The 14,774-nt window shown below is 25.5% G+C and overlaps 1 protein-coding gene across 2 annotated transcripts in view; it reads right to left on the bottom strand.

Annotated features, from left to right (window-relative positions):
• LOC135923555 (uncharacterized) overlaps positions 1-14,774 on the bottom strand; it is a 43,108-nt gene that overhangs the window by 6,245 nt on the left and 22,089 nt on the right. Inside the window, exon 3 of one of the 2 annotated variants that reach the window (XM_065458364.1) lies at positions 11,831-12,030. In XM_065458364.1, coding sequence (XP_065314436.1) covers positions 11,835-12,030 — 196 coding nt within the window. In that variant the 3' untranslated portion in view covers positions 11,831-11,834. Of the gene's footprint in view, positions 1-11,763; positions 12,031-14,774 lie in introns of those variants that run through there. The other variant, XM_065458363.1, reaches the window with a different exon arrangement.

Genomic DNA, 14,774 nt, shown 5'->3' with positions numbered 1-14,774 from the left:
TTTAACCAGAAAGCCAGCCCGCCCATTTTTTAACCCGTTTGCAAGTCCGCTCATAGTTTTTATAAAAAATTCTCCAGCCAGCCCGTTTATCTAAAAATTTTGCTTAATCCCGATCCGCTCAATTTTTTAAAATTATTTGATTGGCTGGTTTGTTATTTATTTTAATTTATTTTCACTTAAAATTTTATGCAATAATATATAAGGCAAGTATTTTTTAATAAATATAATCCCGTTCTGTTAATTTCGATAGAAAAATATTTTAAAATCACCCCTCGGTTTAATATTTAATATTTTTAACCCGCCTGTTTCAGAAATCTAGATTTAAATTTTTTGTTAATTTTCAGGTTGGGGTGCGTCTCAAAGATTCTCTACTCAGAGGCATTAGCCAAAATATTTTCAGAGTGGGACAAAAATTTGTTATTAAATAAATTTTATTCACTCGTTTAAGGGAAAGATGGAGGGTGGGCGGGGGGTGGGGGTTGCGTTTATTTATTATAAACTTTATTTTGAGGTCTCCTGTATGAAACTTGGCTGGATTACATTTTTAAAAATATCATTTTGTTTAAGGAAAAAACTTATTTTATCAATAAATATAGTCCATAATAACTTATTATATTGTTTTGGAGGTAGAGGGGGAATGTTGAAATTTATTTTTTAGTTTAAAATGATATTAGCGGAAATTGACAAATTTCTAAAAGAGGTGGGGACTTTCCGCTAACACCCAATTTACACTAATATGCCTTAAAGTATATATATTTTATTATGTTATTTAAAAATAACTTCTTCCCTTTTTAAAGTCAATTTTTTGGAAAGGAAAGGAAAGGAAAGGAAAGGAAAGGAAAGGAAAGGAAAGGAAAGGAAAGGAAAGGAAAGGAAAGGAAAGGAAAGGAAAGGAAAGGAAAGGAAAGGAAAGGAAAGGAAAGGAAAGGAAAGGAAAGGAAAGGAAAGGAAAGGAAAGGAAAGGAAAGGAAAGGAAAGGAAAGGAAAGGAAAGGAAAGGAAAGGAAAGGAAAGGAAAGGAAAGGAAAGGAAAGGAAAGGAAAGGAAAGGAAAGGAAAGGAAAGGAAAGGAAAGGAAAGTTGACATAGGAAAAATTAGCTATTAGATATAGTGTTGGTGTTATTACTATTTATTATAATTAAATTAAAGATTAATAGCAGCAACCCCATATATATATATTTTTTTAAATGGTATAATAATTTTAAATTCGATTTTTAGTGGCAAGCGGAAAAAAATGTCTGATTGCACTTGGGTCAATTTTAAAAATACTCCGATCAAGATTTTAGCCAAAATAATATTATGTAAGCCTGAAGATTTAATAGATGGCAGAAAGATTTAGACCTATATAATGTATGAGCTATTTAATTTTTAAAAAAGCTAAAAAAGATAAATTTAAAGATATAATTTAGAAAAAAATTTTAAAAAATGTAAATTAGAGATAGTGTTGTTAAATTACCTAACGTTAGTCAACTATAAAACAGCGTAGCTATGTATTTATCCAAAAATATTCTAATCAATCTTCAAGTTGAGACTCAACTTAAAGGCTTAATTTAGTTTTTTTAGGCTAAAAGCTTGACTAAACCACAATAAAGATGGTCAAAATTAGGTAATTTAACAACACTAATTAGAGATCTACAAAAATTGGCCCGAATTGTCCCTTTAATATTTTTGCACAATCCCCCCCCCCGTTCCTATACTTCCTTTTTAGTTTCTATGCCAAAGTTTTTCCCAATGTCGATTAAGGCTTTTTATATTCTTGAATGGGTATCTATTTCTACGATAAGGGTTTTGTAAATCAATTATGTTAGATATCTGTATTGTGTATTTGTAATTAAATCATATCATAAATAACTTATTTAATTTTTTTGAATTTTCAATATTATTTATAGATTTTGAGCTTTTTATAAATGAATAAATATTTTTGAAAACCTTTTTTTTCAAACTGGTATTTTAGTTAGACAGCTTCTTAAAATACAAAGAAATAAGCAGATTGTAATTTATTTTCAAATAGAAAATATTAGCTTAAAATTCAAAAATATATATATAAATTTTAATGCCCGGAGTGGTCAATTAAAATTTTGGGAAAAATTAGAGATTTGCGCGGACCTACCTGGTTTTTTATGTATAAATTGTACCGCCCAAGCCGAAATTGTATTATGTGCTAATTGGCCTGTCTGTTAAATTTTTGCCCATCCTACCCATCCACCTCCTCAGGATTTTTAAGAAACTTTAAAACTAAATCCTTTTTTAACTAATTTTAATACATTTGCAATCATTAATATATATAATATAAAAATCAATATAGCATGATCTAAATCTTCAGGAACAAAATCAAACATTAAATTCAAAATATTGCAATAAAGGGCTGACCTTCAACCATATAGTATAAAATAGCACACCATATATCGTCAAAAAAAAAACTCAGAGTTGAAAAACATTTAGATCCTTACAAGAGGCAAAAATGTGTAGTACCCAAAAGGAACATTTTATTGCCATTTTATCAAATTCTTTTAAAAATAAAGCATCTTGATATAAGATTCGCGGAACTACCCAACTCTGATTGTAAATTGTTACAAAAGTAACGTTGTTACTAGGTAGTTACTTTTCCCCAAAAGATCCGGTAACCATGTTATAATGTAAACGTAACGTATTAAAGTCATTAAAATTAAAAAAAATTATCACTCTATTTATAGAATAATCATAATATATATATAGAAATATGTCCAATTATTTATTCATTGAAATTTTTGGATTTGTATAAAAAATATATATCGATTAAGGAAATGAAACGAAAACAATTTGTTCAATCTTTTTTAAATCAACATAACGCCAGTTACTTTTTATTAAAATAACGCAAGAGTAACTCAGTTATTATTTTTTAAAGAGTAACGCAAAATGTAACTATGATCCTTTTCTGAGTAACGTGAAGAAATATATTATTATAAATAAAGAAAAATTGATAAAATTACATAGCGTTCCCTTTCAAAATGTATTCTACTAAAGTTTTTAAATATTTTGATATTAGTTTTGGTCAAGAATGGGTACAGTCTCCAAACTTAAAATGCTCCCTGTTGTTCACAGCCGATATATAATTAATAAGTTAGATAAATATTCATATTTGAATATGTGTTATTTATAAATATAAAGAGTTGCATGAATCTAAATATTGTTGTTACATACCCAGACCTCATTGTAATAAGATTGCCAGAACGGGTTTATCCAAGCTTAAATAATACATAGACCAGGTTTATGGAGAAAGTACTATATTCATTGAATACCATATTAAAAAATTTATTGTAAATAATATTATCTATATTTGTTTTTTTTAGAAAAATTTTTCGAGAAGAATCAGCTTCTGATTGGGATTGTTTTAAGAACTACATATTATAGATGACTTCTTTAAGCATTTCTTAATTTTTAAAGTGAAGGAAAATTTATTTTAGACCATTTATTATTGACTCCAATTTTAATTTTTGCGAGTCCATTATGATTGAATTACTAACCTCCAATAACATGTAATAATCCCTACAGATTCTTTAAAATTTAAAATTAGGACATTTGGGATATTTTGGTTTGTTAATTCAAAAAAATGAACAATATATTATAAAGTTTAGAACTTTAAACCAATTTTTTTATAGTTGCTGATACTTGATGAAAATTTATATCAGATAATATTAATTCTACAACCAAAATTTACTATTTTAGGAACAAAAGTCTATTGCATCAACCCCGGTATTATACCCAGGGTTGCTAGGTCAAAATTTTCAAATTGTTAGGAAATTTGAAATGCAGCAATTTTATTTTGTGGACAAAAGGCTTCTACATAGTGTTATCCCTCTGCCGATTTAGGGAATATGGCTTATTTGACTACCCCTTTTACTCTCATAATTATTACGTTATCATACTTAACAAAGTCAGTATATAATTTTATTATATTTTTCAAAATCTGTAAAATTTTTTTCTAATTTTAAATTTATACCTCTTGTAGTGGATTTGTTTTATTTATTATTTTATAATTTGATTAGCGAGATTATATCTTATAAACTAAGATTATTATTTAAAAATCTATAAAAATATATTAATTATTTACAAAAAGAAACGATCTTTATTTTCCAATATAAAAAATAGGTAATTTACATTAGAATAGTATAAATAAATAATTTTTGTTAAAAAGTTTGTATGTTGAAAAATATTTTTCCATAAGTTATACATTATAAAATCTAAATACATTTTGTCATTATGACACATTTGTCCTAGAACCATGAATATTTAGCATATAATTATCAAATCAGTATAGGTATCCCTGTGGGAAGATGGAAGTGTGTCCGCAATGACGAATTTAATTTTCTAAATAAAAGCAATAGGTTCTTTGAAACTAAAAGTAATAATCCTTTCTTTGAAATGAGGTCTATCAGTAACAGGGCCGTAGCCGGTTATCTCCAGCTGAGGGGACTGTTTACTTAGGGTGACCTATATTTTTGGAAATAAAAATAGTTAGGTACTTTATATAAAATTTTTTGCTATTTTTATTAAAAATTTGTAAAAAACTATTTTTATTTTTAAATTTTAACAAAAACTAAATTATATATTATTTTTTTCGATAAGCCATTATTACTAAATTTTGTTTACGTCTTTCATCGATTCTCGAATGCTCTATAGAATTCTCTTCAGTGTAAAGAATGAGGCCTCACAAAAAACCGTTGATACATGATGATGACTGCGAATAGCATTTATACAATTCTTTAAATGCAAGATAATATTTTTTTATACATATTATTTATGATATTTTCAAAATTGTTTCTTTAACTTTTGCAGCTAATGATCCTTTTACTATTTTCATTCCATGATACAAGGTTTCCATATATAAGTTTGATGATTCTAATGGGATCATTTTAAATCAGGGTCAAGGGGGACAATGTATTAAGATTTTAACATCTCGTGTAAATCTATGTAACTTTTCTTAATCAAATTGCAATATGGTATCGACTTAAAAAATCTTAAAGGTTTGTAGGCATTTTATACACTCTTGATAATTTTTTAGGGATGAGATAAAATTTTGATATACGTTTCTCAGCCTTAATTCTTATAAAATCAAACGAATTATCCCTTCTTTTATTTTTTAAATATTAATTGTATAATCAATACAATTTTTAGCGCCCACTATATTAATAACTACTGACTATAAATACTTATTTTGTAAAATCGAAATGACCAATATAATATTATTTTTATTAACGCATTGAAATAAAAGACCAGAAGCTTTGACTGAATCATGAATGAAAATCTGTTAAGAGTTCTATTAGAAAAGTAAAATTACTTCACCGATAGCCTCAAAATTTTTATAAATGATACGAGATGTTTCTAAATGACCAGTTCATCTCTGGTCTAAAAGTAACTTAAGAGTATGTATATTTACAGTATACGTAAAACGCCTAAAAAATTATACAATGCGTTAGATAAATTAAAAAAATAGAAAGGAAAACAATATTATTAAACCAATTTTGAACTCCAAGATGAAACTTGTGGTTGTAGTAGTATATACAAAGTTATTCGATGAAATAGTATTTAATTCATTAAATTGCTTTAAAATACAATTAGTATTGCTTAGTGACATTGTAAATTAATAATTCCTATTTCTTGGATTTCTCCACAAAAAATATAAAGAAATGATTATGTTCAGGTTTTCATAACTTGTTTATTAATTTGTATAAATTAAATAAATAATATTTTTCTAAAAATTTTGTTGTATTTTCATTTAGATTTAATCGCTAATAGTGAATTAAAATTTAATAACTAAATAATTTTTTTTAAATTTGAGGGCCAAAACTTTTTTTGAGTGGGCAGGTTAAAAATAAAATTGCATATTTTATAAACTGAGGAGGAGCCATTAAGCATATTTGATAAATCTTGGGTTATTAAAAGACAAAAATTTCAATGTAAAAAACGCCATGTGAAAGAGCTTTCTCTAATCACAAGATCAGATTTAATCGGCCAATAAGACTTGGCAAACTGAAGGTTCTTTCAAGTGATAAAAATTATAATTTATCTCTATTCTTTGAGGATTAAAAAAAACATAATTTTATCAGTGTAAGGATATCTTTTGATATTTTCAATTTATAAAATTATCATCTAATTTTGTTGGGTGTTGATAAAAAGCGCTTTGTATATTTGTTTTCTAACTTAACAATTTTATATTACAATTTATAATCAGACAAAAATTCTGGAAAGAGCGAGCGTCTGGTTGTTATCCCAACATAATCCATCAAGTTTTGGGGAAAAAAAATTAGGGACTTGGGTTATTTTTTAAACAAATTTTTGCATCTTTGATCACAATTTTGTAAAAGGCCACTAGATCAAATTAATTTATCGGTATAATAAAATATTTTTAAAAAAAACTTGATGGAAGGCTCAGACGTCATTTAATGATTAATAAAGAACAAATGATTTTTATAAACGATTAAATGAAGCTTGAATGATTTCTGACCAGTAGGTTTATTTAAAAATATTTTTATTATACAAAAATTATTCATTCGGCTAATTATTATCCTTGATTAGAAAATAAAAATAATTGTTGGAAACATGCTTCAAAACACTTTTTGAAAAAATGTTGTTTGGTAAATGTCTCATAGTACCCTCCCTACCCCTCTCTTTAGTAAATTTCTGGGTATTCTTGTGATGAGGCAATTGTCTTTTTTTTAAAGAAGTTTTATAGGGGAAACTTTTTACAATAGAAAAGACTAAACAAATCAGTAATCACGAATGATAGTTAGCAACAATCTTTAAGGATAATATAATATGAATGAAATATTTTTTATTTTAATTTGTTGATTTAGTTTAGAGAACTGTTGGGGAATTCTTTCTCTGCAAGGCAAGGAATGTTTGCTTAATTTATTTTTTATTTAGACTTTCATGTTTACACATAAATTAACACGTATTTCATTTTATCTATCTTTTTCAAATGTCTTGACAATTAAATCAAGTTTAAATATATTAAGATCTTGCTCTATTATTTCAAATAGACTAAAAAAGAATCTCCTTTAATTCTTACTCATCTAATGAATGCATGATTCCCTTTTAACTAAATTCGGAAAGATATAGCTTCACTCCCCAGATCATTGAATATCAAGACTTTCCTTCATCGTAACAAGTCTAAAGATATCATAAATACTTTTACTAATTTATGTCCCAAAAATTGGCAACCGTCGACTTTGGAAAGAAACACTTTCAAATTTTACTTATTACTTCCACACCAAGTTCATTTTTTTACTCGTGCTGTTATCAAAGATTATCCTTGTAATCCTTCCTCTCAAGAAACTAATTAACACCGTTTTATAATGTTTGGATGCCCATATACTACTCTAGTGATTTTTGATAATAAAATGTTCAGAAATCTCTGCTTGCTCTATATTAAATAACTGAAAATGGGCGCAGGCCCAAATAATTTTTAAAAATAGGTGCTGGCCTAATTTAATTTATTTATTATAATAGCGCTGAGCTACATGGTAATAAATATTCTAAAAAAATTGTTTCCCATTTTTGTTATACCTTTTCTTCTTGAATAAAATTTATGAATAAATATATATACATTTATTTTAAAAAATTAATGAGATATGCGGACTATAAAGTCCTAAACTAATACATTCACTTTCATTTTACCCTTGATATGTTAACCCCACTCTTACAGAGTCTTTGAAAAAAGTTATATCTACATACTATTGATTTATAATACTCTATTTTAAATCATTTAAATTTATACCCCTTGGATCATAAAATACTAATTGATAAATAAACCAATATTTAAATTTTAATTAACTTCATTATTCATTGAAATTACTGTTTTAAATTATTATCAATGATCAGATTCTTATTTTTAAGGATAAATTTATTAAACTCTTTAGAAGATGACAATTTACATATTTTTTTCAAAAAGGTTTCTTAGGTATGTTTTTAGCATTTTCTTATTTCTAAATAAATTAGGAAAGTAATTTGTCTAATTAATTTTTATTGCATAATAAAAAAAAATTCGCCACAGCAAGACAATCAGTCGCCAACATAAATTAGTCACCATTTAAACGTTTCTTTTTTTATTACCATTAAATGGTGGAAAATTCTATATTATGTAAAAATATTAAATTTTTCTTTGGAAATTTGAAACAAACGGAAATATGCCTGGAGAACCCTTTTGGAAATAAGAATTGTTTAGAAGTTGCCATAAACATAATTTAACAAAATGAGCAAGATGTAATGAATGTGATAATAAAAGATTTCTAATAAAATAAATTAAAAATTTGCAATAAAAAGGTAGATTATATTTTCCTTAGGTAAACGAAATTTAAGAAGGGAAAAATTTTTGAAAAAATAGGCATTTTCATTCATAGTTATATTTTAAAAACTTTACATATAATTTTCTTTGAATACATTTTGCATTGCATCTCAATAAATAAACAATTTCCAAGTCAAAATGATATATCTACTTTTTAACTCATACGCTATATCAACTGATTAATTAGTATTTGTATAATTATTAATATTAATTTTAAAATAATGTTATTTAATAGTTTTGAAAATTTTTGTTTCATTATATCATAATTGTAATCTATGGAAGTTTTTAATCTTTAAAATCGATTATCTTATTTTTTTATAATTATATTGTGATGGTTAGGATTTTTTACAAAAGAGATATAGAAAATATATTAATTTTAAATCATAAGATTCTATTTTATCAAAGCGGCAATGTAGGTAAAGCTAAATGGCTATTAGCAGAAGGTCAAAGATATATTTTCAAATCAAAAATAAAATATGACTCGTGAGCAGAATTGGAATTGGTCTAACCAGACTTAATTAAAAAAAGGGAACAATTTTTAAAAAATAGAATTTTAAAAAATAGATTTTAAAAAAAATGAAATTAACATTTAGGTAGTTAGCAGAGTTGTTAAAAGATACTTTTTAAATGGATCTAGATACAGATATACCATCTAAAAATTTATCTAGATACAGGTTCTAAAAAGTTATCTAACAGATACAATTTAAAATGTATCTAGATACAGATACAGTTTTTATTATACTCTTAGATAAGGTTTGAATAAACCTAAATTAGGATTCTAGTGTAAAAATTCATAAAATGATCTAAAAAATTTATTGACTCGATATCACATTTATCAAAATATAACTAAAATAATGATTTTTAGATATTAATATAATATATGATTAATATAAACAATTATTATATATCATTAATAAAATAATATAATATATGATTAAATGATTATAAATAATTATTAGATTTCAGTAATAAAATATTTTCAAAATTTTGGTCATTAAGACATCCTCGTTTATCTGTAAAGACATTTTTAGCTATACTAAAAAGTCTTTCAACAGGGGCGCTGGAAGGGATTGTGGTGTTATATTTAATGAATAACATTTTTATATCAGGATATTGTTTAAAAATACTAAAATCTATCTCGGCATCAGTAGCGTAGCTAGGAATTTTCCTTAGAGGGGGTCCATACATATAAAAGCCTGGGGGGCTTCGCCCCCAGACCATATCCTTCCACAAACATCAAAACCAGATATTATTGGTATTTATTTGATATAAAGTCACCACTTGTAAGTCTTTTGAACGTATAATCTGAAAATAAATTTTTGCTCTGGGAGGGGTCCAAACCCGAAAACCACTCCCATAGCTACGCCACTGCTCGGCATTCATTTTTGAAAAAACTATTTAAAATTTGTTGATTATCAGAATTTAAATCATTAACAATCATATCTCCTGCTGTGGGATACTGAAAAAAATCGGATATTAAATTATTGGTTTTTTTCACAGGTTTATGATTCTGATATTCCAAAATCCTGAGCAGTAGTATAAAGATCTGATATTGATATTGGTGCAACTGTTTCTTCATCTTTCAGATCATCTATGGATTCACTAATATTTTCAATTGGCTTGAAAACTTTATCATAAATAAGTAATATTATGTTTATATTTATAATAAAATAAACCTAAAAGACTTAATAAAGTTTCTGGCATTATTAGTAATGCGCTTTGAGATTTTATTTTGTATGCAATAGTCCTTTGCTATATCTTGTAAATTTTTTGCTATTTTATCATATGTATGACTACCAGTCATTCTTTTACAAGCCAACGCTACATTTTTTCTTTCCAAACTTGTTGGATCTATATAGTGTGCAGTGACTCCTATGTATGAACTAAAAATAACATTTCTAAAACTGCTCAAATAATTTGTTTGTAATTAAATAATTATACAAATTTAAATGTTAGCTATACCGGCGATAGGCACTCCAACAATCTGCTGTTGTACATATTAACGATGGTTCTATTAGACTTTTAATGATTTCTTTTTTTTCATTCTCCCATCTTTGGGAGATTCTAGAAACCACTGTCTGTCGGCAAATTATATTTTTTTATAGAACTAATGTTTTGATCATTTTTATAAATGAAGGATTTTCAACAATTGAAAATGGCTGAATGCTATCTATAATAAAATCAGTTATTAAATAATCTAAAGTGGTTTGGGTTAAAGTCTGAGGTCTCTTGGGAAAAAAATCAATGGACGATGAGCCTAGTCCAATATTTTCTTTAATAGGTTTTTTCTACTTCCCTTTTTATTTGGATTAAGAGTGTTTGATGTTTTCTCTTAAAATTTAAAATTGTAAACATTTATTTAGTATCTATACCCTTAAATGTTTTACAATGTTGCAAGTTGAGGTAATGCTAACTGAAATTTGCATATTTTTTGGTAGACATAGCAAACATTTTACTAACATAGATTTGTTTTCTTTATTTTGAGATATTATTTTAAAATATGGTCTATAAATTGGCCATGGAAGAATGTTGTCATTTTTGTCATCAATATTAATCTTAAAAATTAATATAATAGAATGGAATAAAATAAAATACCAATTCCATTACAATTAAAAATGGCAAATTCCTTGAGATGGATTGTAATATCAGAATTTGCTTGTTATTGATAACACGGACATAATATTTAATTAATATTTATATATTCTTTTTTATATATAAGTTTTAATATTTTACATATATATATAATTTTTTAATATATATATATTAATGTTAAGTTATATGCTCATATGAAATAAAATAAATTTTACATTCAAGTATTTTTATATATAATATAAAAAAGCGTTAAATAGAAGTATATCAAAATGTATCTTAAAAAGTATCTAAAACAGATACAGATACCTTTAAAATAATATCTAGATACGGATACTTTAATCAAAAATCTATCTTGATACAGATACCACATTTTTATATCTAGATACTTTAACAACTCTGGTATTTAGATATGAAAGTTGAGATTTAATGGTATTAGATTTAATTAGAGTTCAAGATTAAGTTAAAATTGATTTTAACAAGGAAAATATAATTTAAACATGAAGATTATACGAAAATGAAATATTATATAGAACAAAATATTTATTTTATGAATGTCAAATATAAATATTTTTGGCATTCATTGAGGTAAATTTAGACGTCTAGCACAAGCGTGTACATTTTTTACCTCCTTAACAAAGTATCTGTTGATAAAATAATATACATTATATTCTATTGATTTGATTTATTATATTTTATATACATGTACCATAAATATAAATGAAATTTCGAGAACAAAAATTATTTTTCATATAATATAAAAATCAAAAGCGACATTTTACAGAACTAATATATTATAAATAGTGAATATTTATAATAATAACTTATTAACATTGTAAATATGGATGAATTTTAAAAAATAGATATGAATCAACAGGAACTCAAATAGATTAAATAAATGGTTTTGTATTTTTATTACTTAATTAATATAACTCTAAGGCGTCGTTTTCATGTAGAATATTTGTTTCATGTTTTTTCAGGTGTCTTTCTAGATTAGTAAATTGTCCGAAAGATTTCCCGCACATGCCACATGGATAAGGTCGCTCTCTATTGTGAATATTCCTAATATGTCTTTGCAAATTGGATGATATACTAAAGGATCTCTCACAATATTGACATCTATGATATCAATTTTTATATTTTAATTATGAATTAATTTATATTTAAAATATTAAGTTTTTAACATGAGACAAATCGCCTATATAAAACGATCTGTATAAACAATAAAATTTTACTTATAAGAGTGAATGGTAAATTCATTCTCTCAATTAACTAGTGGTCAGTATAGTTGGGTAATATATAAATGTCGGCTAATTCGGCTCAATCTTCAGGCGATTGTCGGAGAAAATCAGTTAATATTAAGGAGTTTTATTTATATTAGTTTCTTTCAAATTTGTGCCTATTTTTAAGAAAAAACCCCCAGGCCAATGATAGTTATGAACTAAAAGCTTGGTATAACCGATTTTTGTAGTCGACTAAAAATTGGCGCAAAAGACTAAAAATATACCCAACTATACTAGTCACATATAAATAATCCTATATTATTTTAAAAAATCATAAAAGCTCAGTGATATAACTATAAGGGAAGTAAAATGGAATTCCCCCCCCCCTAATGCAAATAATTCGAAAATGTTTTAATACTTCTTAAAAAATTTTTATACACTATAAAGGATTTATCGTGGCAAAATATTTAGACCATATTTTTGAGGGAATTTTTCCCCTTCTTCTAAAAATTTTATTTTATATCAATTATATAAACGAAACCTTATTAAGTAAAAATTGACTCCTTTAAATTTTCATAAAATATTGAATGCATAATATCTATACTATTCGATACTGTATTATTTAAATGCTAAATGTTCATAATAAGCATTAATTAATCTTAAAATTCAGCAGCAATTATTTGAAACATAGGAACAATTATTATTTGACTTTTATTTTAAGATCTGAAATTCAAAATATTTTCTAATTTTTTTTTCTTAAGAGAAAGAATTATTAATTCTTTTGCTGAGCTTTTTAATATCGCCAATCCAATGTGCTTTTCAATGAAGTATAGACCAGGACCTGCTTGTGGTTCTATAGTAATATTAACTTTGTTACTTAAATATTTTTTAATATAAATTTTTGCGATTCTCATAATCTCAACCAAATCCATATCATTTTTTTAAAAAATATTGCATAAAGTTTCCAATCAAAAAGTCGTCTATCATATTTAATCTAATAATGCATCGGCTGAATATATGGTTTAGGTCATTCCGATGTTACTTAAAGGGCAATCAAAATAGATTCTTCTATATCCAAAGATACTGTAACGCTTGATATCCAAAGCTCCATCTTGTCTATTTTTTGCAGTTTCTTTTTTCTTGTACATGAAAAGTCTCAGAAACAATTCTATTTAGCAAATTCTGCTCTTTGAATATTGAATATTTTATAACACTCCAGAAATCTTGAAATCATAGTTATTAGTAGAGATAAATTAAATAGAATTCATTAAGATTTTTTTAAAAAAAATTTATTTTAAATTCTCGCGGGGTAAAATATTAATATGCAAGTAAGAAATATTTATATTAATTCTAACTTTTTGCTAAAATTTAAAATAGAATATCCCCCTTTTAAAATAGAATATTTCGCAATTCACAAAATTTTTCTATATTTTTTCAATAATTTTTACTGGAATCAGGGTAAAAAGCCTTTGATTGTTTTCGAATGATCGTATTTCTAACACTATCCAAATTTAACATTTGATACATCGTTAAATATGGTAATATATTACTCGTCTATACTTCAAATTCAAATTAATATGATTATTTATTTAGTTTATTCTCATCTTTTGATGTGTTGTAAAATTTGGCTTCTTCTCATAGAATAAAATGCCATTATATGAGGACAAATATATTCATGAAAACATGTGATACTATCATGGAACTCCATTCAGAATATATATATTGAATTAGAATAATGAGAATGATTTTTCTTAAGATTCGTTCTTATTTGTAGAGGTAATTTATATTGAATTTAATTAAATTTAAAAAAAACGTATTTTTAATTTGAAAGTAATAAGATATAATTTTTGAAATAAAGATGATTGAGAATCTATGGCACGAGAAGCGCAGCGATTGGAGCATGTTAGAAGCATTCTTAATATTTTAAAACAGTTCTACTAATTTCTTCATAGATGATCAAAATTTATTAATTTTTAGTTTTATATATAATTAAAATATTATTAATTTATTAGTTCAGGGCCGTAACTATGAAATGTATTTTCCAGGCCATCCACAAGAAGATTTTTGTCCATTACTCCCAAGGAGAAAAATTTACACATTTGTTTTTTGTCTTTCAGGTGAATTATTGTTTAAAAAGTATAAATTATTATATATTACCCTTATTATACCCATATTAATAAAAATTATTACCCTACCTTAAATCGTGTCAACTAAATGATGTGTGTAATGTATATAATTAATTTTTTAATTTATTTATATTTTTTAGCTAAAAAAACTTGCAAACATTGGACCAATACAATTCTTATATTGGTACAAAATGTTATATTTTATTTATAAAAATGGTCCTACGGTCGTCAGTTTGATGATATTAAAAAAGATAGAGGGTTTAGATTTCATTTTATATATTATATGTGATGCTTATACTTAGTAGTCCTAATCCGGACGAAATTAATCGAACATAAATTCTTTACAATTTCACGATAAAAACATATTTTTGAGTATAAAATATTAGTGAGTTGATATATATCAAATATATTTTGTCGAAAGGTGTATATCATAACTATCTGTTATAGAATTTGGCAACCACTAAAATTTAGAAAATTTGGTGGCTTAGGGTTGTCGCACCACCTGCCCTACGCT

Source organism: Gordionus sp. m RMFG-2023, chromosome 2, assembly GCF_954871325.1.
Source record: "Gordionus sp. m RMFG-2023 chromosome 2, tfGorSpeb1-WG-v2, whole genome shotgun sequence".
Classification (NCBI taxonomy): domain Eukaryota; kingdom Metazoa; phylum Nematomorpha; class Gordioida; order Chordodea; family Parachordodidae; genus Gordionus; species Gordionus sp. m RMFG-2023.
Note: the sequence above shows the minus strand (reverse complement) of the source record. Positions and strands in the feature narration are given on the sequence as shown.